The 22,132-nt window shown below is 43.1% G+C and overlaps 3 protein-coding genes across 5 annotated transcripts; all 3 read right to left on the bottom strand.

Moving 5' to 3' along the window:
• Positions 1-800: 800 nt before the first annotated feature.
• On the bottom strand, positions 801-7,129 carry cct8 (chaperonin containing TCP1, subunit 8 (theta)). Of its 2 annotated transcripts, XM_084474365.1 has the most exons (16): positions 6,984-7,129; positions 6,249-6,339; positions 6,020-6,099; positions 5,760-5,909; positions 5,356-5,536; positions 5,134-5,195; positions 4,607-4,744; positions 4,075-4,253; positions 3,641-3,707; positions 3,445-3,532; positions 3,107-3,222; positions 2,829-2,900; positions 2,434-2,598; positions 2,088-2,207; positions 1,500-1,624; positions 801-1,071 (listed from the first exon to the last, which is right to left on the bottom strand). In XM_084474365.1, the coding sequence occupies exons 1-15, from the start codon at positions 7,041-7,043 to the stop codon at positions 1,526-1,528; spliced, it is 1,668 nt and encodes a 555-aa protein (XP_084330491.1). In that variant the 5' UTR covers positions 7,044-7,129; the 3' UTR covers positions 801-1,071; positions 1,500-1,525. The 2 variants fall into 2 exon arrangements, with proteins under 2 accessions (XP_084330491.1, XP_084330492.1); XM_084474366.1 differs by lacking the exon at positions 1,500-1,624.
• Positions 7,130-7,425: 296 nt separating this feature from the next.
• On the bottom strand, positions 7,426-12,681 carry pimreg (PICALM interacting mitotic regulator). Of its 2 annotated transcripts, XM_084474376.1 has the most exons (6): positions 12,607-12,681; positions 11,153-11,472; positions 10,242-10,588; positions 9,808-9,903; positions 9,012-9,050; positions 8,147-8,283 (listed from the first exon to the last, which is right to left on the bottom strand). In XM_084474376.1, exons 2-5 carry the CDS (start codon positions 11,459-11,461, stop codon positions 9,020-9,022), a joined length of 783 nt encoding a protein of 260 aa, XP_084330502.1. In that variant the 5' UTR covers positions 11,462-11,472; positions 12,607-12,681; the 3' UTR covers positions 8,147-8,283; positions 9,012-9,019. The 2 variants fall into 2 exon arrangements, with proteins under 2 accessions (XP_084330503.1, XP_084330502.1); XM_084474377.1 differs by lacking the exon at positions 9,012-9,050 and having other exon boundaries at positions 7,426-8,283.
• Positions 12,682-15,220: 2,539 nt separating this feature from the next.
• On the bottom strand, positions 15,221-20,732 carry tmigd1 (transmembrane and immunoglobulin domain containing 1; the record flags this gene model as incomplete). Its single annotated transcript, XM_084474279.1, has 6 exons — positions 15,221-15,232; positions 15,332-15,435; positions 15,610-15,894; positions 16,250-16,531; positions 16,665-16,746; positions 20,643-20,732. 6 exons carry the CDS (start codon positions 20,730-20,732, stop codon positions 15,221-15,223), a joined length of 855 nt encoding a protein of 284 aa, XP_084330405.1.
• Between the last annotated feature and the right edge of the window lie 1,400 nt (positions 20,733-22,132).

Genomic DNA, 22,132 nt, shown 5'->3' with positions numbered 1-22,132 from the left:
AGTTAATCCCCTTTATGGACAGCGTCGACGTAAGTCCGCCTACGTCTATTCTATCCAATGAGACTGCAATCTCTCCCCAGCGCCATCCCCCCATCCCCACCCACACACCAACAGTGGCCTGTCCTACATTACGCTCTACGCACAACGATTGCCTTAAATAGCCTCCTGCTACATTAAATTGCCATCTTCAATGAACAACTACAAGCACGTTCATGTTATAAGATGAATTTATTACAAGTCTCCAGATTTGTAATTCAAATGGATTTTAATGGTAAAGTGCCTATTTATCTTATTGTATGCGTTCCAACGCTTATCAATAACTGAAAATGAGTTCATTGGACTAAAGATGCGCACAATACAAAGTAGAAGTGCATTAAATTGCTTATTGTGCCATTTTTGCACCAAGTGCCTTCGCTCAAATAGATTAAAAGGTCAAACTTGTGTGTCACTTGCATCATATTGCCTACATCTGTCTTGCGAAATAATCTTTGAATTTGCAATGCATTGCATTTTTCTAGAGATGTGATGCTCAATTAATGTCTAGTTAGGATGCTAGACTAGATATGTTCCCTCACCCTGAACACCAGCTGTTTGAATCCCAGTTGTCTCTGCCTCAGCATTGTGTAATTTACAACTGCATCCACAGCATTTAGCTCAATAGGTTTAGTAGCACACATCATCCCTCCATTAAATTGATCCAGGTGGATGTCTCAACACTAACCATCAACTGAAGGCCATTTAAAACTCTGCTCTCAGAAAAGACACCATTGACAGTTTTCCATGAAACATTGTAGACCAACAACAGATGAAGGTACTTTTTATTAGTGACTCGAAACATAAAAAGCTGACAGTGCGTTCTCAACAGGTGTACTTGGACTAACGGTCATTCGCTACAGATGTAAACCAGACTGTTCCGTTTTAAATAACAGTAGAAAAAAAAGGGGGTGTCGAATGCAAGGAGGGAGCAGGCCAGGCGTGAGGTTATAAGGTCACGGTTCAGTCTTCATCGTCCCAGTCCTTCTTGCCCTGGGGAGGGGGCTTGGGCCCGCCGGCCTGTTTGGCCATGATGATCTGAGAAGGAGAGAGGCGGATTAGAGACTAGCTACAAGGCTCCACACTCACACAGCCATGCGCTGTGTAACTGCATACAATACCGGAGCGATATCTGCAAGTTTTACATATTATTAACGCACGCAGAAAATATGAAGACATTTGAGTATTGGTTGCAAATAAACTAAACCAAAACACATGCATCATGCCACCACACGTGTTTTCTTTACAGAAACAGAGTGATTGTGAGTGATAATGAATGCCCATTACTGGAGATCTTCAAGTATTAAGATTTGGTTGGATATTTCTTCACACAAACTAAATTCCATTTCGCGTATTCACACAATGTTAGTCACAGGCAGAATAAAACCACACTTTAGTACACCACGAGCAAGTGAGTCAAACTGGTGCAGATTGTTCCGGTTTTCAAATCACTCGCATTCCAGCACCTGCTGAGAGAGGGTGTGAGCGCCCTCTAGTGGCTGGTATCAAACTTTTCAGGTGCATCATCGTCGTCCCAGTGGCCTCTCTGCTTAGGGGTTCTGGGTCCCCCTGCAGCCTTAGCCATAATGATCTGGCCCATGGATAGAATACTGTTCACTTCCGTTCCATGTGTTACAGCACTAGTCCGTTCCATGTGCAACAGCACTAGTCCGTTCCATGTGCAACAGCACTAGTCCGTTCCATGTGTTAACAGCACTAGTCCGTTCCATGTGTCACAGCACTAGTCCGTTCCATGTGTCACAGCACTAGTCCGTTTCAATTTAACAATATGCATATGTTCTATTAAAACATGTCTGAGCTAAAGGTCACAGAGACACTTAAAATCAAAGGCGATTAACTACTTCCTGTCCACCGATGACCTCCTTCCTTTAAACTCATGGATGCTTGGCACATACCACATATCAGGAACCGTGACGTCAAGCACATTTACAATTTACACATGTACTATTTTGAACTAGTTGCATTTATATAGATATATTTTGCAATTTATAAAGCGTTTGTATCCATCATGCGAATGTTGCACGTGCGTGTACCTGGTCCACTCTCAGCACTGTGATGGCGGCGTTGGTTGCCAGTTTGATTCCCCAGTGTTTGACCAGGTACGGGTCCAGAATACCGGCTTCGAGCATGTCCTTCACAACAGGGCCCTCTCCCTGGAGACCAACACAGAGCACAAGAAGCACGTTTAATACATACATTAATACATTTAATAAAATCACTGCAATTAAAATGGTGTCCAACGGTGAGAGAATAAATCTGTGCTGAAAAAAAAAAATTAATAAAAAAAAAATACTACAGGAAAACAAATTGGCCTGGAACTAGACCTTCCCAAGTGGATGAGGGGATAAACAGGGCCTTATACATGCACTATACACGCACCTCAATGTCAAAGCCCATGTTCTTGCCCCCCTTGTGGTGCTCAGCGTACAGCTTGGAGATCAGCTCGTTGGCCTTGACGCCTGAGTTCTCCGCCAGTGCGCGGGGAACCGCCTCGAACGCCTCCGCAAACTTCTTGATGGCGTACTGCTCAAGTCCAGGGCACGTCTTCACAGAGAGAGGGGGAGGAAGATATACATTTAAAGTCACAATGTTTAACATCTTAACTAACTGTAGTCCATGGAGATCATTTGTGATCAATGCCGCAGATTCACAGACCGGCCGTGGTGACAACAACCGTGAACTGAAACAATAAGCTTGACAGGACCAGCAGCCCTTTGTTGACTAGGTGACCTGCACTACACCTTAAGAGGCAGGCGATCTTAAATGAAGCATACCTCTCCGTAGGCGGCGATCTGCTTGGCCAGCTCAATCTCTGTGGCTCCTGCTCCAGGTAGAAGCCTCTTGTCCTGGATGGAGGAACAGGCGACGAGAATTGTTTGGCATTAACATTTGTCATTTCATTTTACGCCATTGTATTTGACATTTGATGGTGAATTGTAATGGCAACAGCCTCTTTGTACCGAATACAAAAAGGTAGGGTCTTAGGGTATGGGAGTCCATTAACCGTCTTTATTACTATGGTAGATTGTGAGAATAAGGGGGAGCCACTTACCCTGACCAGAACCTTGAAGGTGTTGACGCCATCATCTACTGCCCTCTCGATGTCGTCCATCAAGTTGTCAGTGGAGCCTCGGAGCACCATCGTGGCGATGGCACCATCTTCCTTCTCTGTTAGAAAAAAATAAGCACATGATAGTAGGCATGTGCAGCTCTCCATGATTTTTTAATATTCTTTTTTTCTATTCTCTTAAAATGTTAAACAAAATGTAATGAAAATACTGAACTTAAGATTAAACTTAAGCCTATGTAATTATGAAGAAGAAATTGTTCGGAGCTCACAATGCACTAAGTACGGGGTTATGTTGTAGGTGGTGCGACGCCAGGACTCACCATGCTTGAACACCACCACCTGGGTGTCTCCCACCTCAGACAGGTACACGCTGTCGCAGTGACCCATCTCCTCTGGGGTCGGAGGGGTCTGCATCAAGGTCAAAGGTCAAGTTAGACAGACTGATTGATTTTAGTTAAACATAAGGGTCAGTTTTGAGGGATGATCAAAAGGAAGCAGACATGCTGCCTTTCTCACCATCCTGGGCAGGGCGATGGCTCCAACTGTTTTGCATAACCTTCTGAGATCCCACTTGGAATTCAATCTTGTTCGGGAAGAAGCAGATTGCGTCACGTCAACCACAATGACCTTTGCGATCAACCGTTAACTCTTTAGTAACATTTACTTTTTAGTTTACAATTTAATATACATGTAATTAATCACAAGATAAGGATTTGGACATTCTCTCAAGAAAGCCTACAGGTAGGATTGGAGACATCGGGGTTCAACCCAGTACCTTTCAGCTGTGGGTCAAACACCCTTAACACTAGGCTATCCAGCCCCAGATTTCACAACAATATCCAGCAAGGCTTCTTCTATACTTTTATATAACTTAACAGTGTCATGCAAAGTGACCTCTATTGTATGTAAAGAGGAGTCACGTGGGGTCAGGGGAGGATAAGTACACCTACCGGACAACCATCAGGTTGTACTTGTTGGCGTAGTGCAGGGCCATGTCGGCCACCTTGCCCCCGGTGACCACCACGTTGGCGCCGGTCTCCTTGATAGCCTGCATCTGGGCCTCCATCATGTCCTCCTCCCCTTTGCTGAAGTTCAACAGCTCCTTGGCGTTCTTTATCAACACCGTGCCCTGCGAGACAGCCATGGTAAATCCACGTGTTTAACTTGATGACCTAATTTCCTGCTTATGAACCCATTCAGTACTTATGTCTCCCCAGTTGTTTACATGAAGTACTTGGACTACAAATCTGAGCAGGCAGGAATAAAATCCATTAATGAAGATTCAATCTAATCCAGCCTGCACTTTTTCCCGCAGTACGATATACCCTAGGTGGCATTTCATGTATTCTCCAACCACAACAACTAAATGTCAAAAGAAGCCAAACCACAATAAATAACGACATTAGAGTCAACATTTGAAGCAAATATGAAAGCATAGTTTGGCTTTTAAGAACAAAAATTTCAAGAAGTCACAACTCTTACTTTGGTCTCTGTCACCATGCAGTCAAAGGGGCAGGAGAACACAGCGATATTGGCATCTTTGACGGATGTGAGGTCTCCTTCCAACTCCTTCTTGAAGACCATGCCGTGCAGCATGGTGGAGGCTGTGATACCACAACCCTACAGGGAACAGGTAGATGTTTAGTCCCTCAGCCATTCTGAATAGTTCATCGACTCAAACTAACATAATACAACAAATAAAATATTTGAACCATCATATAATCACATTCAGTGTTTCCCACAGACCAGGTAGCAATGTGTGGCGGATTTGTTGACAAGGGGGGAGGGATTACAGGCTGGTGGAGTTATTGACAGGGTGGGTGGGTATTATCGATAATAGAAAATGAGCGGGGGGGGGGGGGGCGATTACGGGCTGGTGGAGTTACATTTAAAAATTGCAGAAAAGCCGAATCAATTTGTGGTGCTCGTTGTTCAATCTGTGGCGCAGCGCCACACATTGGCCTATGTGTGGGAAACACTGACATTGTCTGCACGTGATTGGAACTTACCAAGATCTTGCATACTCTGACACTATCAACATTGAAATTGCCAGACTCTGGGAAGATGGACACTGAAAGAAGAAGGAAAACATTCAACATGGCAGCAGAAACGATAACCATCTGAATATGCCATTGTCGTGGATACTTTGCCATAACGGTTCCTATACATGATGGACCAGGTTCCTATACATGAGAGATCCTATGCAAGATGGACTAGGGATCCTGACTCACCACAGGCCTGAGCGATGAGGTTGGCCAGGAAGTCTTCGTTGCCGTACTGTTTGCTCATGACCGCTGGGCGAATAAGAGCCGTTGCCTCTGTGATGTCGTGAAGATTCTTGGCAGAGGTGCACACGCAGTCAGGAAGGATCTCCAGAGCCTTGTGGCATGCGATCTCATAGCCTTCAATCACCTGATGACAAACACAAATGGAGGCATTTTATAGTCACCAGTGTCAATTCCTCTTGTTTTGAGGAGACAAGTGTTAAATGCTGTGGCTGTTTGTTTGGCCCCAAGAACCAACACAGTGCGGGGATTTCTTAGATGGGCAAAAACCCATTACCCCTTTTGTGTGTGATCATTCCCATGATAAGAAAACGTAATCGTCAATGCTCAACAGCAAGATCTGTGTTTACCTCGGACACTGAGAGCCCCATCCTGAGAAGCTCCTCAGCCAGCTCCATGAGAGCACCAGCAAACACCAGGACAAAGTTGGTCCCATCGCCAACCTCTTGTTCTTGCATGTGGGATGCCATCACCACCATCTTGGCTGCTGGATGTTGCACCTGATAATGACAATGACAATTAAACATTCTGATTCAATGGCAATATATATATATCGATATTCATATGGATATATATATTTAAGTAATGATTTGGATAGGTCTATTTTTACCTCAAGCTCTCTCAGAATTGTTGCCGCATCATTTGTGACAAACAGCTTCTCCAGGTGATTAATGACCATTTTATTCATGCCTGGGATAAGGTTGGAAAACACACACATTGCTTATTGAATAACTTTTTTCCAATGCAACATTACACAAAGTAGACTGCAGACATTGGGTTTTGAACCCAGAATCTATCGCTTAGTCTTAAAACATTAATGTTTAACGACGTATGCTTACCATTTGGTCCATAAGCAGTGCGTGTTGTCTGGGACAGCTCCTTACAGGCTTTGATATTACGGTACACCGCTTCCTCAAGTCCAGAATAGTGCTACAGGGGTGGAAAATAACTACGTTTGTATAGGTATAACCAGCATTTATACATTCTATATAATACAAAAAAGCATTATAATTTTCCGAAAAACACTTGACGTCCTGTCACAAAGAGGGTTAAGGCTAGGGTGTTACTGCTACAGAACGGGATGGGCCCTTCAAACCCATTGTTAAGAGTCATCGTGGAAAGCAACACACAAATAGTACCAATCATGAATAGATCTAGGTTAAAGAAAAACGTGTCATTTTTTAAAAACAGAATGCATCAGGTGTACGACATAACTGTCGCCCCAAAAATCGGACTGAAGGAATCGCCCGTAAGCTGGTTAGCATGCCAACATCTAGCTAGGTAATGTTAGGGTTTTCACCAATTTCATCCCATCGTACTATAACGTTGATACCTTTATTTCCGTAGCTACAGGCGTGAATACAGCATGCTGGGGTTACTGGACACTGTAAACAGGCACGCTTGCAGGAGCATCGGGAGGTGCGCGCGGCCTGTCTCCTGAGCGTTCTAGAACTCTCCCACATGACCACGCACCAAGCCGCTTCCCCACACGGCAGCTAACGGGTTAGCTCTGATTTTTAGCGACTGTTTTTATTGACCTAAACCAAATCGTCCCGCCGACATCCCAGCCTCACCTTAGCACCGTCCTTTAACATTTGGGCAAAGCCCGGAGCTTTGGGTACGTGGAGGGCCATATTCTGATGTTTAGCAGCCCCGTTGTCTCGCAGAAGGTAGCCGCAGCGTGGTTTCAGGGCTTGGTACAAAGCCGGAGAGAAGCAGGCGGAGCGTCGTCACAATGGGCGTAGCCGCTCTGGACGGAGCGCTGCGAGGGATAAACCTAACGCCTCAAATAGTGCAGGGAAAACGACACGGTTCGTTCTTATAATGTCGCACGGTCGCACCAGAGGGAGACATAGAGCTATATTGAAACAGACAGCTATTTAAAAAGGTTTACCATTTATTGTGAAGCTACACATTATACATCAATTGTAAAAATAAAAAATAAAATGCTTGTCGATCCCTTTCACCTTAACAATAGGAACTGGAAGGATTTTGACAACAGTCATGATCATGAAAACTGCCATGCACTGCATCATTACATCACATTATAGGGCATTGACAGCATTCTCATGCATTATTTGTTCATTGGTGTACTATTACAAAGTGAAAAACAGTAAATAACTACAAAAAAACTACTACTTACATACTATAATATAAGTAATACATAATATAGTGTCTGAAACTTATAAGGCATAATTAGTCTTGCATATTGATGGAGGGGAAAGCCTCTATGTCCATGAGTAGTAAAAGTGTTAATTAACAGATCATTTTGGTCTTGGTGACTAAACTCGTAGGTTTGAAATAAAAAGTAGTGCAACAGTAAACAACACATTAGAAAAATAAATGTAACAAACGATACTCAGTAACTATTTCATTTGGTTGGTATTCCAATGTAAAAGGGAAATGTGCACTGCTAGACAGAACAGCGCATAAACTCCATAAAGCTCATTCAATCTCCCACGCCATCTTCCCTTCGAGCGCGGTCGCTATGACAACAGACCACTGTAGCTACAACTAGAGCGCCGACTCCCAACTAGCGACTCTCAAGACACGTTACTATGCAACAGAGACTAAAATACAGCACAAAAGGTACCGGTTTTAAACACACACCCGACTTTATGTCCAAGAAAAATTCCCTCGTGAACATTCAAAGCACATGGGGACTGTAACAAACTAATATCAGAAATAGAACAAGAGGTGCTGTCGGGTCGGGTTTAGGTTTTTCGGATGTTGCTGGTGGTGGTGGTGTGCGCCGCTTCTCCCAGCGCGTGTGAGAGCTTAGTGGCGCGCCGCGTCAGGTTGGAGCGGCTCAGTTTGCCGTTCGGGTCCAACTTCCGCAGCATGGCTCCTCCCGCGCGCTCCAGGCCGCTGGTCCTGGAAACAGAGAGCTACAGTTGTAAACGCTGTCGTCGGAAACCATGACAACCGTGAGAGCAGCGGTAACCGCAAGGTAACGGGACTGGTAGGCGGTGTTGACAGCAAGAGGGCAGTGTTAGAGCATTATTTTGTTAAGTCGGATGAAACAAGAGTGTAAGGGTGTTGAAAATCGTTGTTATTATTATTATGGTCAACATCTCCAATGAAATGACCAACAATGATGAAAGGGACTCTTCTCTTTGCTCAGAGGTATCATCTGTCCTGCCATCAGCAGGTAGATGCTTAGCTTTTGTGGCCTACAATTTCAAAATGATATTAAACCATCACAGTCCACAGGACTATTTGGTTGCTTTGATCAGCATAATCCATCTCCAGACAAATGGAGAATGGAGGTCTGTGTCATCAAAGCAACGTATTCATTTACCCATTGCCAGAAGGCAGACAGGTACTCAGCGGCAGAACTGTATTGCCGCTGCAAATTGTTTATTTGGAGATGACAACATTGAGAGTCATCTTTCATACGTGTTGTTGTTGCTTATACAGACTTTCAGATTACACTCGGAGGTTGAACAGAAGATGGTAACATGCTTTGCCATGCAGCCACAGGGCCATCGCTCATGCACATTATCTGAAAATTACAATAATTAATATATAATATAGCAATTCTCCATCAAATCATGCCTTTGTTTCTGTTTGTTTCCAGCCCACCGATGTGATGCCTTTACCTTTATTACTACTCTGCAATTTGGGAATAGTTGAAATTCCTGTTTAAGGAGAAAAACAAAAGGTTTTGGTTGGATGTAATTTAGAACATATATATGGTAATGGTATATGGTTCTTTAGTTAGTTATGAAAGACATCCAGAAAACGTCCAGGCTGACTGCACACAATTACTTCTCCTTCTCTCACAATGTATCCATAGTAGTCATCCTCTTGTCTCGTGTGTCAGCATTAGCATAGACAGGAATGCAGCTGAAGCTGATCTCTACACAAGAGTCCTTCATCTGGCTTCACTTCCCATGACCACACACCCTTCCTGCTCCAACGGGCCCCCTTCCCTCCCGGGATACCAGAAACACTGACCCAGTTTTAAATTCAGGCGGGAAGAATGCAAGTGGGGAGAAGGCAGGGTGAGGAGGTCAGTCCAGCTGCTGCAAACTGGAATTCTTGAGCTGGGTGGATGAGTAGTCTACCTCTTCCTTTATATAATGTTACAGAATGGATTATACTAATAATGTCAATGCCAAGTACACCGTTTTCCAAGTCTTATTTCACAACACACACGCACACACACACTAACAGAGTCGAGTGTGACTATGATAATATATTGTGAACTGTAAATGAATAATTAACTAATAAATAAAGAACTATAAATGTGAACCGAAACACACTTAAAAAAAAAAAAAAAACACACACACATGAGTTTAACGTCATGCTCAAGAAACTTGATTCAAAAGGCAGGCCTGGAATGCAGTAAGTATTTGAACTGTGAGTTGTGAGAGTTTGATATAGTCGGGTTACCGGTCGTCTCTCCCAATGAAGCTGTCGAAGGCCCTGGAAAGGTGCTTGAGCCTCTTCAATCCACTAGACACACTCTCCAGGTCCTGGTCAAACTTCCTGTCGAACAGGAAATAGGAAGCGATGTATCACCCAACAGATATTTTAGTATAAATGTGAGGATCTCAATAAGTGAGGTAGTGGTCTACACTGCTAACCTACACTGGCCTACAGGCAGGGTTAAGTTAAATAATCTTAATTAATACCACCATGGAGTGAAAGTGAAAAAAATAGTTGCTGTTAAATAATGGGATGTTTCCTTCCATGGTAAGTCTTGGATCTTCTTCTTTATACTGTCACTGAACACAAAGGGCCAAAATATTCAAGAGAACACGTGAAAGCGAATGAACTCAGCGTGGCCTACAGTGGGAGTGCGTCACGGTCTCGTAAGAGCCTACCGTCTCTGGTTCTGCGTGTTGGGCGAGGCGAACGGGCTTCTCAAAGCGGCCATGCGCACGAGCTGCCTCCGGCCTCCTCGTGGCCTCACCCCGCGCGCGTCATCACCAGCCTTAGGCGTACCCTTTTTCGCAGACCGCCGCCTGGACGCAGGGGTGCGTCCTGGTGTGGCACAACCTCTGGGGGTGCGGCGAGGGGTTGGTGTGGCCGCCAGAGCAACAGGTCTGCGCCGAGGGGTGTGAGAGGTTGATGCAGCACCCTCCTCAGCACCCTCCTCTTGCTCTCCGACTCGCCCGGGAGTGGACACCAGACACTCCTCCTGCCTGGCCTCTCTGGTCCTCTGCAGCCGCTGTGACACACAGAGAAGGAAGGCATGCTTGTATATATATATATATATATATATATATATATATGGTGGGCCTCATCCTTTAAATGTATGGAAAGCACTCGCATGAAACAAGGAATTTGGTCAATGCAGGAGTTGGATAACACAAGAAAGTTCCCGACAGATAGTTAGTTAAGAGTTAGTTCCTTCAAACATTAAGCTCACGCGATGCTTGTTAAAAGGCTTATCTTGATCATCTATGATAACATTTTATTACACCTATGAGGAAGACTCATCTCAATCATTTTGAACCGATACACCAAAGTAAACTCTCTTTAGAACGTACCGTTGGTATTGTCAGACATTTAGTAAAGATGTGTTACTAGTGAATAGATGAAGTCGCAGCGACACAAAGTGGGGCTCATTACATTCGGGTATGTTGATGGGTCTGGTATCACACCCTCCTCCCTTCTCTTTCTATAAATGTTTCAAACCCGTTACTTGCATCAAAATAAGCCAATATCTTCAGGTCAACTTTATTACTTTATGTTGGGACCACCCAAATGTGGCGTTACTGGCAGACTATACCTGGTAGACTCCGCCCACGGACTGGCGGGCGCCGCGGGCTAGCTTGACCATGGCGCTCGGTTTGGTCGGCTCCTGCAGCGGTTCCCAGGTGGGGTTCTCCGGGAGGGAGTTGGCCTGGACGGATCGCAGCGGAAGGCGTTTCTTCAGAGTCATCCGCAGGGAGTTGAGCGAGGACGACGAGCGGAGCTTGCGGAAGCGGCTGGGGGCTTCCGGAGAGCTCTCTGCGTCGTCCGACTCCTCGAGGGTGGTGTGTGCCCGCCACACCCCGACCATGGCCTTGCCATACCCGGTCATCATCGATGATGTCATGCTCAGAGGATCTGCAGGAGAGAGGAGAGCATTGAAGGCAATAATAGGTCACACGCATTGAACACTAAAAACACATTCCTCCTACTCTGTTTATTGCCTTCCACATCGGGAGGAACGTGCATTAATAGGAGTATGTGAATCCAGAAGAAGACCATGTTTCTTGATGTGGTCTCTTGCTTGACATCAATATAGTAAAGTGTTTGCCAAATTATACAATTTAGGTAGATTGCGGTGATCTGGGGAGATATTCTTATTATTTAGGTACATTTACATTTTAGGGCATTTAGCAGACGCTTTTATCCACTTACAACGGTTAATACACACCAACGGCGGAGTCAACCAACCGGAGTCAACTCTCGTCAGGAGCAGTTAGGGTTAAGTGTCTTGCTCAGGCACACATCGACACTAGGAGACCCGGGGATCGAACTAGCAACATTCCGGTTACAAGTCAACTTGCGCTATCTCCTGAGCTAAGCCGACCCAATTTAGATAAATTATACCATGTCAAGTCAAATCTGTATCATAACAGCAGGGAATAAATTAAGTATTGTCATATAGAGACCAGAGTCACTGGGATGACTCAAAAAGGTAAATAAGCAAGAGTATAAACATTTCACAGTACATAACGCCTTCCTTAATACAATCTGCTAGGCTGTATTGTATTGTATTCTGAAGGCCTATCTGACGAATGGGTATAATCAAAGTGTTGATGTAGTTTTCGGATTCCCATCGGCGACACAATGTGGAAAATGTGTATTTAATTTGCATGCTTTGATTACATGGAATCATATGGCATGGTGTTTATATTATGTTTTGGGTTATTTGCAACGTTGTACTTAGTGTGCATGGATGGTTTACCGTTGTATGTGTATCATGAATCGTGTTCTATCCTTCAGTGCTATTGATAAAGTATTGACTTTCCGAATTAATCTATTGATGGGTAACCCTAACCCTTCAAGATTCAAAAGTCCAGAGCGAACTGTTTTCAGCATGCGACTGTTCTTTTAACAAACACATTCGTGTATAAAATCGTAATTCCTGGGATAAACTAAATGTCTTGGAACGTGAATCATTTCAGTACAAAAGCGAAACGTCCAAAGTACTTTTCAGTGAATAGTTTCTAGTAATAGTAAGTTCTGACTTACCTCAAGACGTGTTTAGTCCCTTTTTGTTTTCTGTCGCTCTGGATCTCAGTATTTCTTTCTCTAGTTTGAATTTGGCGCTGGATAACGCGAGTTGACTCCACACCCAAAATGAACGTCCTTTAGGCCCCACCCCCCTGGTGACGCACCCTGAACATCCATTCGTAGGAGCACTAGAGCACCCAGCCACCTCATCGCAACCATGGGGATCGCAACCCCGCCCAGCCTCAACAGCGTCCGACTGCACTCCTCCAGCCCTCCAGAGAGAGGCCCACCTCGAGTGCTGGGACGTTGTTATCACGTGTTTTAAGTAGGAAAATCACTATTCCACCTTAGCGCGCCTCCATCCACGTTTACATACCACTGTATTATATTTCCCAGTTTAATGTTTTATCACGCTTATCGTTAATAAATAAGTGTAATATTTATCAACAACTACTTTGTTAGATTGATTTACCATGGTTAAATAAAGTAGGTCTGCTAGAAAATAAGTAGGCTATTCATTGGTGGGGGCAGTGGGGTGACTGCGGAAATCACATATGTTTAGATGTAACTCAAATATTATTAACCTCTGCTTTGTAAGATAATAAATAATTCACCATAATTATTAAAGTACAATAGGTCTATAAAAAAAAATCAGCTAGGCCTATTTCTTATGAAAAAAAAAAAAAAGATGGGGTCCGGCTTAGTGTAAAGGCTTGATGCCACTGAATTAACTTTAGCGATCATGCTCATGAATAGGCTACTCGCTCACAATTAGGCTACTTATGTAATACAAATGTTATCCTACTCTCAGATAAATACAGTCTGTACAAAGTGCGTGATATAGGCTATGTCGTGTGAAACTATGAGGCAAGCTATCGTATCCTGATCGTATAGTCCGTTCTGCGGTAAATAAACTCAGACGTCACTTTCTTCTCCAAGTTGGGGACCGGAAGGTGTCCGTCGGTGGAGGTGGGCCTGAAGCTGGAGGTCTGCAGCTAGACCCTTCTCCTCAGCTTCCCTAGCCCCTAGCCATCCCCTCCATCACCACAGCTCAATCTAGGCTTCTGGAGATGGAGAACTCTCCAGATTTTTCATCTTATCATAGGAAAACGAAATGCTTACTAGACTCACTCAATTGTTCATTTGCAGTAAACAGAGTTTATTTGTCATGTTTTCTTCTGTCTAATTAATTTATTGTGGGAAATAGTGTAAACATTTATCCCTAACCTAACTGTTTTAAGCCTTTCAGTTTCCCAATCCATTCAGTCTGACCCTAACCCAACCCTGCAATGACCTCAGGACCAGCACCATATTTTGTGAAATGCACAAATTGCAAAATATGCTTGTTTCTGAAAGCATCAAATTATTGCCAACTCAGGATATTGTAATGTCACCCAGGTCATGCAGGCAATGTCAATTTACACCACCTGGCACTATTTTTGTCCAACATTAACACCATTTTACCATACAGTTTGTGGCACTTAAGAGTTGGGCTGTTTGGCTTGGCAGTAGACAGGAAGGGATGGCTATGCTTTCACTGTTCTGAGCCTCACCTTGAGCCCCTTTGAGCGGATGCCTCTGCTAAAAGGACTAAATGGCTTTAGTGTATTTTAGTACCCTACCAACTGCACCTATATATCTTATGCACTATTAAACCAGAATACTAGAGCTTGTCAATTGATACTAACTTGTTTATTTGATAGCGTTTTTTTCTTTTTTTTTAAACTCATCCAAGAAATTCTACGTGCGTCATGAAATTAGAGCTCCTATAATTTATAGGTCAAATTATTATCCCAGTAAAGGCCAAAGCATCGGCAATGGCTACAGCAGCAGATGCAATCAAAATCAATGAATCGGATCGGCTGAAGTCATTAAAGTAATACTCTCAGTGTGAAATAACATAAAAAATAAATGTAACACACTGTAATATAGTGTTTGCCGCGGCAGGGATGTTAAATGTTCTCTAGTGTTGATGGGATTAGCAGGCAGAAGCAGGAAATGACAATGACAGCACGTACCACCTTATCAGTCTCTGCTTATGACACATCCTTTCACGAGGCACTCGTGTTCCCACTCCAGTTTATGAGAAAGTGTTAAATGTTTTTTATTGTTTGAACATAACAATCCTGACCTTGATGTCGACCTTTGAAAGGCACCGAAGCTTACAGGCATTTATGTATCTGTAAGAAGAAGTTATGTTGTGCGTGTGTGTGTGTGTGTGTGTGTGTGTGTGTGTGTGTGTGTGTGTGTGTGTGTGTGTGTGTGTGTCTGTGTTTGTGTGTGAGAGAGAGTGTGTGAGTTTTGTGTGTGTAGTTCATGTTCATTTATGTTCTTCGCATATCTTATCGAAAGTGAATTTGGAACACGGGGTTAACAATCTCTACCAGTGCAGAGAGTCAGGAGTTAAAGTTTAATTTACGTCCAAAATGAAACAATTGCAATATAGTACCTTTTTTATTGTTTTTAAATACAAGTATAATCCAGCTGTCAATCACCTCCTACAGGGCATCGGCTCAAGGTTTCATTTTCCAAACGTTTATCATTAAATAAAGTATAAAATATAACCCTTAGACAGAGTTCTCATGAATACATTAACAGGCACCTGCTTGGACTGGTACCACATGTAGCGGCTTCACTTGCAGCACTGTCAACAGAAAAACAAAAGCGGTAAGTGGTTGAACATTTGTGTGTGGTGGGGTTACTAAGCAGCGTGTGTTGCAGGTCCTGTGTGTTTGTGTGTTACCTTGGCAATCTTCTTTCTTCGTGAGACAATGGCCAGAAGTATTGTGAGGACGACTACCACAAGGCCAGCCACCATCGGCATCAGAGGGAACTTGATGGTCCTTTCTAGGAAGCGAGGAAAGAACATTTTAGAACCATTCTGTTCTTTTGATTTCACGACTATTGTATACTGTCATTACAGCAGACACGTCTTGAGTGAAATTGAACGCAACACGCCAATATGCAGAGATTCAAAGGCAAAAATGCAGTCCAGATAACTTTGAAGTGAGGTAAGCGGACCTGTGACAGAAACATTGAAGGTTCGTCTTTGTTTCCCGTGTTTGGGTGAATTTGTTTCACATATGTACGTTCCCCGATGCAGATCCATGTCCAAACTGTTCACCGTCAGCCTGCTCGTGAAGCCGTCATTGGTCACTATGACTTTGCCAGTGGTGTGCTCCAGTTGGGTTCCATTGAACTCCCATGACACTATCACAGCAGGGTTGGCACGCATGTCACACAGCAGCACCAGAGTTTCCTGTTCCTCCACGTCAAGGTCCTCACTGCCATTCGTACTGGAGGCATCTGAGGAGCACAGTGGGATAGCTTGGCTTGGGTGGTCTAACGACTGATGACATAAATCTGGGTCAATAGAAGCCTATCATTCATTGAGGGTTGCGCCGAAAACTTTAAAAACCTCAAGCAGGTCTGGCATAAATTAAATCTCAAACATCCATTTAGGGCTCCAATTCAAAATTATATTAGTTCACAACGAATGCTAAACTGAAAATGCTGGAAGCTCAAAATGCTAAAAATAAGATATAATTTGCTCACAATGCTAAAAGGAGACACAATAAGCTCATGATTCAAAATAAGTGGCTCGTTATGCCGAACAACATGCGATAGACTGATGACGCTAACAGCTCCAAGTGTGACTTACAGGTGACATTCAGGGTCACCGAGTCCTTCAAAGTGGTGTCATTCTTCCTCTGGCAGGTAAAAATAGCGCCGTTGTCTTCGCGTGTCACAGGTGTCACACAGATGGAGCTGTTATCACCCTTGTTGTTGTTCTCCAGCTTCACCAGAGCATTGTTTCTCAGCCACACCAGCTCTATGTCCGTCCCAGCGGCAGTCTCATGCCGGCAGATCAGAGACACCGTGCCGTCCAGCTTCATCTCAATTAGTTGCTGATTACTGCGCGGTTCAGACTCAATACGCACACCTTGGTGTGTATGGGGACAGGAATAAGAATGGTTGACATGCATGTATCGTGACATGTGTTTCTTGGATAAAAGTATATGGTAAATGATTGAATAGTGATAAATACAGTTCTAAGGAGATCTGTTAAAAGTCACCTGATGCCTGCATTGCACAGAGGATCACAGCAGGGAGAAGCAAGGTCTTCAATATTGTTGTCATTTTGATTGAACCACGATCCTGGAGAGAAACACATGTGTGCAGTGCGCACACACACACACACACACATACACACACACACACACACACACACACACACACACACACATACACACACACACACAAATATTGATACATTGAGTAATCACAGACATCCAAAGTGTACGTTGATTAACAATATAAAACCGCAAAGAAATGGTCAATACATATTGTGGAGAAAATGTGAGCAGTAGGCTAAAACCCGGCTATGATACTGTGTGTTATTGAGGCTGCCTTTCTTGTTCCATTTCAGAGCATAATCTCAGCTCCTTTCTTTCTCTAAATTGCTGCCGGTAATCCTATTCTTTCATGTCCACTGTGGCTCCCGACCCCTTTCATGAAAGGCAAAAAGTTAACATTTGTTGTTTTCAGTCATTGGTTGCTTTTGATTATCTCAATCAACATTAATGGAAGTTTCGGTCAATCTCATTTCCCAAGTTGAATACACCTTGGACCTTGGTCTATTCTTTATTGTAGTTGTAAAACAATAGCCACGCAATTTCAAGAAATTGAGTTTTACACACTTACAAACTTATGTATGAACTTCATTAGGCATATCTAATAAAATAGCTAAGAAACTTAATAAAGAATAATTTAATGTTCTTGGATCACCTGATCTAGTATTTGTTTAGTTTTCAAATAGTTATATTTTTGTATTCCACAAATGTTGGACTCTACGTGCATATTTTTAAGAAATAAATATTCTTAATCATCATTCAAATATACATTTTTACATATGATATGTATATCTATATTACAAACTGAAAGACTATATTACTCTAAATTATACAGAGTAATGATACAAAGCCAACCATAGTGTAAGAGGAAGCTAAACGTATACTTACCGAATAATCATAAAAGTACTCTTCTCTAGTTCGTCTCAGTATGCAGTGTTGCTGTTAAGCTCTGTGAGGGTTTTATAGGCACCCTCTCCTAGGCGTTACCTTCCATGAGGCTTTCAACATATTTTCAAACATTCAGTATTTTCTTTTCCCATCATCAACCCCTCCTCTACCATTCCTCATTATGACCCACTTTTAATGTGCACATTAAAAGAGCCAGGCCCATTTTTATTGGCTGAAATGGCCTTGGGAGTGTGTATCAGCATGACGAGGAAGAAATATATATTGGAGATGCAGTGTGATGTGAAAGTAAAGGCGTAAGTAATGGACCGCGTTAGACAGTGCTGTACAGTTTTGGGTTTGGGGACAGTGTAGATATTGCAAGACATTAACTGTCAGGGCGGCCATTGAGGACAGTGATGGATTATGATGAAATTGTTGGAGAGTGATCTGTTTGAGCACAGTGTTAGATAGTCTTGTAAAGGGCAGTGTTTGTGGATTTTGAAGGCAGTCTTGTTGATAGTGTTGGACAGTCCCTAATTTGAAGAAAGCGCTCGTCACTGTTGGATGCATTTGTGTCAGATAGCATTGGACAGTGCTGTGTTTAATACCATTGAGAAAAATAAATCAATAAACAATATGATGGCCAAAATTATTTAAATCTGAATTTGAATCTGAAGCTTTAATGAATTGACTGTAAACAGGCCAACAATTAATTATGATTTTCTTTTTAATATTGGTCTCTCTGAATCACTTTGGTAGAATGTACACATTTCAATGATTTTACTTTAAGTGTTGTCTGTAGATACTAGAGTTCCCCAGGGGTCTGTCCTGGGACCTCTCCCTTTTACGATTAAAAAATAATAATCTTGAAAACAATGTACTGAATTATACTCTGCACTTTTATGCAGATGATGACACCATTATTTATTGTGAACTTCTTTGCTGTCAACCTTTGAACATCTACAGACTGCTTTTCATTTGGTTAAACAATGTTTATTCACTTGTCCAAAATGCACGCAAAACCAAGCTCCAGCTCAAAACTGAGGCTTGCAAGGGATATTGAAAAGGTGGACTCCTACCAAGGCCGTAGCCATGGAGTCAACATTGGGGGGAACAAAATATGCAGAGTGGTCCAGGGGTCCTTCCCCAAGAATGTTCTCTTCTCCCCTGCTCTCCAGGACTTGTTGTACTTGGAATATTGGACTATCGGACTATGACGCCAAAACAAAAATGACCCTCTAAAACATACTGTTGTAATGCACTTCTTTAAAAATAGGATATACACCAACAACAAAAAACCATATCTATCATATCAGTCTTTACTATTCTTTACTATTACCCGTCTCCTCACAGACAAATGTTCTATATTAGTGTCTTTGCTGTTTCCTAAATGCTAATTTCCTCTGCTCTCTTCTCCACCTCTCACTTCTCTACATGTTTCTCATCTCCTCTTGTGTCCTGGTAACATAAATATTAAGTTTGTCTTTGATTATCTACATATTTCACAGACACACTCAGACATACCTCTAGACACCCATAAACTTCTCTCAATAAGTAGCTACTTTTGTATGGCTTCAGATGTATGATTCAATTAATGTCACACATGATAAAGTGCATAAATTATTTTTTTATTCTGCTTTGCTTTTCTCTCCTCTCCTATCTTCTCTCCTGCTCTCCAGTAATCTATTCTCCTCTCCTTTCCTGTGTTGTCCTCTCCTCTCCTCCCCAGGTTTCTTCTCCGCTCATATCCTCTCCTCTCCTCTCTTCCCCAGGGGCCTCATTTATAAAACTCTGCGTAAAACCCTCCCTAAAACACTGCGTATGCCCAACCCCCAAAATCTGCGTACGCACAAAAATATTCAGATCTATAAAACTGTGCGGCACACACCTCTACGCACTCTTCTCGTTATTAATACCAACGTGTGTTGAAGTTTGTGCTTGTGCACGAGCGCCATGCTCCTCCCAAGATCGTCCCATAATAGTCCTTAAAAGGTCAATGCTAATTAATCAATGAATATTCCTAGTATATAAGGAGCCTTTGCTGACCTATCATTACACGGGAACACACGCGTGCATTACACACGCTCACGTCTCATACCCCTCGCTAAATTCTTGAGCAATTCCAAAGCTGCCATATTTTAGCCTGTTACAATACAGAGGCCAACAGGAGCATTATTTATTATTATTAATATGATAATTAATTACTATGTCCAATAGGCTAATTTAATGTAGGCCTACATATATATGTATCAGGAAAATTAATAAAACGGGTTGTAGTGTGATGAACATAATATTGACTTAATTCATATTTCATAATGGGTGCTTTTTATAAAATGAATAAATAAATCCAAAGTCATAGTATGTGGTGCGCAATGTGCGTTGGGTATCGGGAGGTAGTGTGTTCTTCTTCTTTTGGCGTTATTGGTGGTTTGCAAACCGATATGGTGCATTACCGCCACCAACTTCCTGTTGTCGTCTCCGTAGATCACTGTTTGAAAAACTTTGCGGGACCTTTACTCCAGGATGAAAGGATGCGTAGAACTGCGCACTCTTTTTCTGCAAGGAATTTTTCTATAAATCACGATGTTGGCGGTGAAAGATGCGTACGCACATTTCATCCCTGTTTCCGCAACATTTTCGTGCACAGACACCTTTATAAATGAGGGCCCATGTCTCCTCTCCTCTCCTCTCCTCCCCTGGTCTTCCCTCCTCTCCTTTCCTTTCCTCCCCAGGTCTCCCCTCCCCTCCTCTCCTCTCTGCTCCTCTCCTCTCCTCCCCTGGTCTTCCCTCCTCTCCTCTCCTCTCCTCTTCTCTCCTCTCCTCTCCTCCCCTGGTCTTCTCTCCTCCCCTCTCCTGTCCCCTCCCCTCCTCTCCTCCCCAGGTATCCTCTCCTCTCCTCTCCTCCCCAGGTCTTCTCTCCTCTCCTCCCCAGGTATCCTCTCCTCTCCTCTCTGCTCCTCTCCTCTCCTCCCCAGGTCTTCTCTCCTCTCCTCCCCAGGTCTCCCCTCCTCTCCTCTCCAGGACTCCCCTAACCTCTAAAGGGCTCTCCGCCTCTCCTTTGCTCAAAACTTCATTTTCTACAAACTTGAGGCTGCTCAAAAACCTGACAAATGTCACTGCCATCTTTACTCATGATGACTCTCAGTCTGAATTAAAGTTGACTGTAATATCATTTGCCCATGACCCCCTTTTTTGGTCACTTGGTGAATGTGTGGCTAATTGTGTGGCTGGTTAATCCAGGATAAAGACTATACGTCACCCGTACTTGAGTACAGAACCAGTACGAAGCAGTGAGTTCTTGTGAGCATAATGTAAAAGCTTGTTGTAGCTTGGACCATTAGTACAACGAGGCAGGAAATTACCAATAACCTTCCAACAAAAAGATCATCATTCACTGGGTCATGGGTTAAAATGGACCTTCAGGTAATGACAAGGGCACATATAATGCTACCCTCTCGCTCTGTATTTGCTGTTTCCGACTATGATTGGGTCTGTGCAAGTGTTTGAGAGGCATTTGTGTGTGTAGTTGTTTATGTGTGCTCAGTGTTTGAGAGGCTGTTTTTGTATCTTTGTGTGTGTTTGTGGTCTTGTGTTTCTTTGTGTGTGCGGCAGAATTTGCTTCTACCCACTAGCAGCCCCACCAAATTGTTGGTGGGGTGCAGTTATAGACAGGGGGTACCAAAATTGAATTTGGTAGATTTGATTTTCTGTATTCTGGTGCATTTTGGGGATGGCCACTACCTATTACATACTTACTATTCATTCAGATTCATAGCCTACATCCTGACTTGCAGGGCCTGGACAAGCTTACACTGCATATACAGACCTACTTTATGGCCATTCCACCAGCCATTGCTATTTGACCCATTGTTGTTATTCTGATATTGAGGCAAATCATGATCACTGTCCTATAGCTTCCATTTTTTGCGAGTCTCAATGTATATTTCAAATACAGTTAGAAATATGGGACAGTTGCTTCATTTTGTTTATATGCTACAGACCGAACGACTAAATTAATATGTAACTTACTTGCTCCTCTTAAATATAACATTGCTTGGGGAGACCTGCTAGTTAGCGGTCTATCTCTTCTCTGCATGTAGTTGCGTTGCGCGAATGCTGCTGAGGGAGGTAGCCTATTTGATTGATTCGGTGAATTGTCCAGTCATGTGGTGAAAAAACAGAGAAGCCAGGGGCGCACACTGCTGCGACCCGAGGGCGAACTTTCTTGCGCCAATGAAAAGCTGTCTATGCTTGATAGACAGCAAAATGTTTGCGACCTTACATTGACTTCAACGTGACCGGCGCCCCTGACTTGGAGGTCTTTATTTCAAATTACCAATAACAAGCCTAGCCCAAAGAATTGACGTTCATACGCATTTTAATGGTAGCTGGCAGTGGCAAATACGGTTTTATCACACAATTAAACGAGGATAAACGCTATGTATTTTTGTTGATTTATTTCGTATTTATAATAGTTGATTCATAGTTTGCAGATATATTCAAGTGAATATTTCACGGAGGGG

Source organism: Micromesistius poutassou, assembly GCF_964030765.1.
Source record: "Micromesistius poutassou genome assembly, chromosome: 10".
In the NCBI taxonomy this organism is placed as follows: domain Eukaryota; kingdom Metazoa; phylum Chordata; class Actinopteri; order Gadiformes; family Gadidae; genus Micromesistius; species Micromesistius poutassou.
The sequence above is the reverse complement of the archived record's forward strand: the minus strand, read 5'-3'. Positions and strand labels throughout refer to the sequence as shown.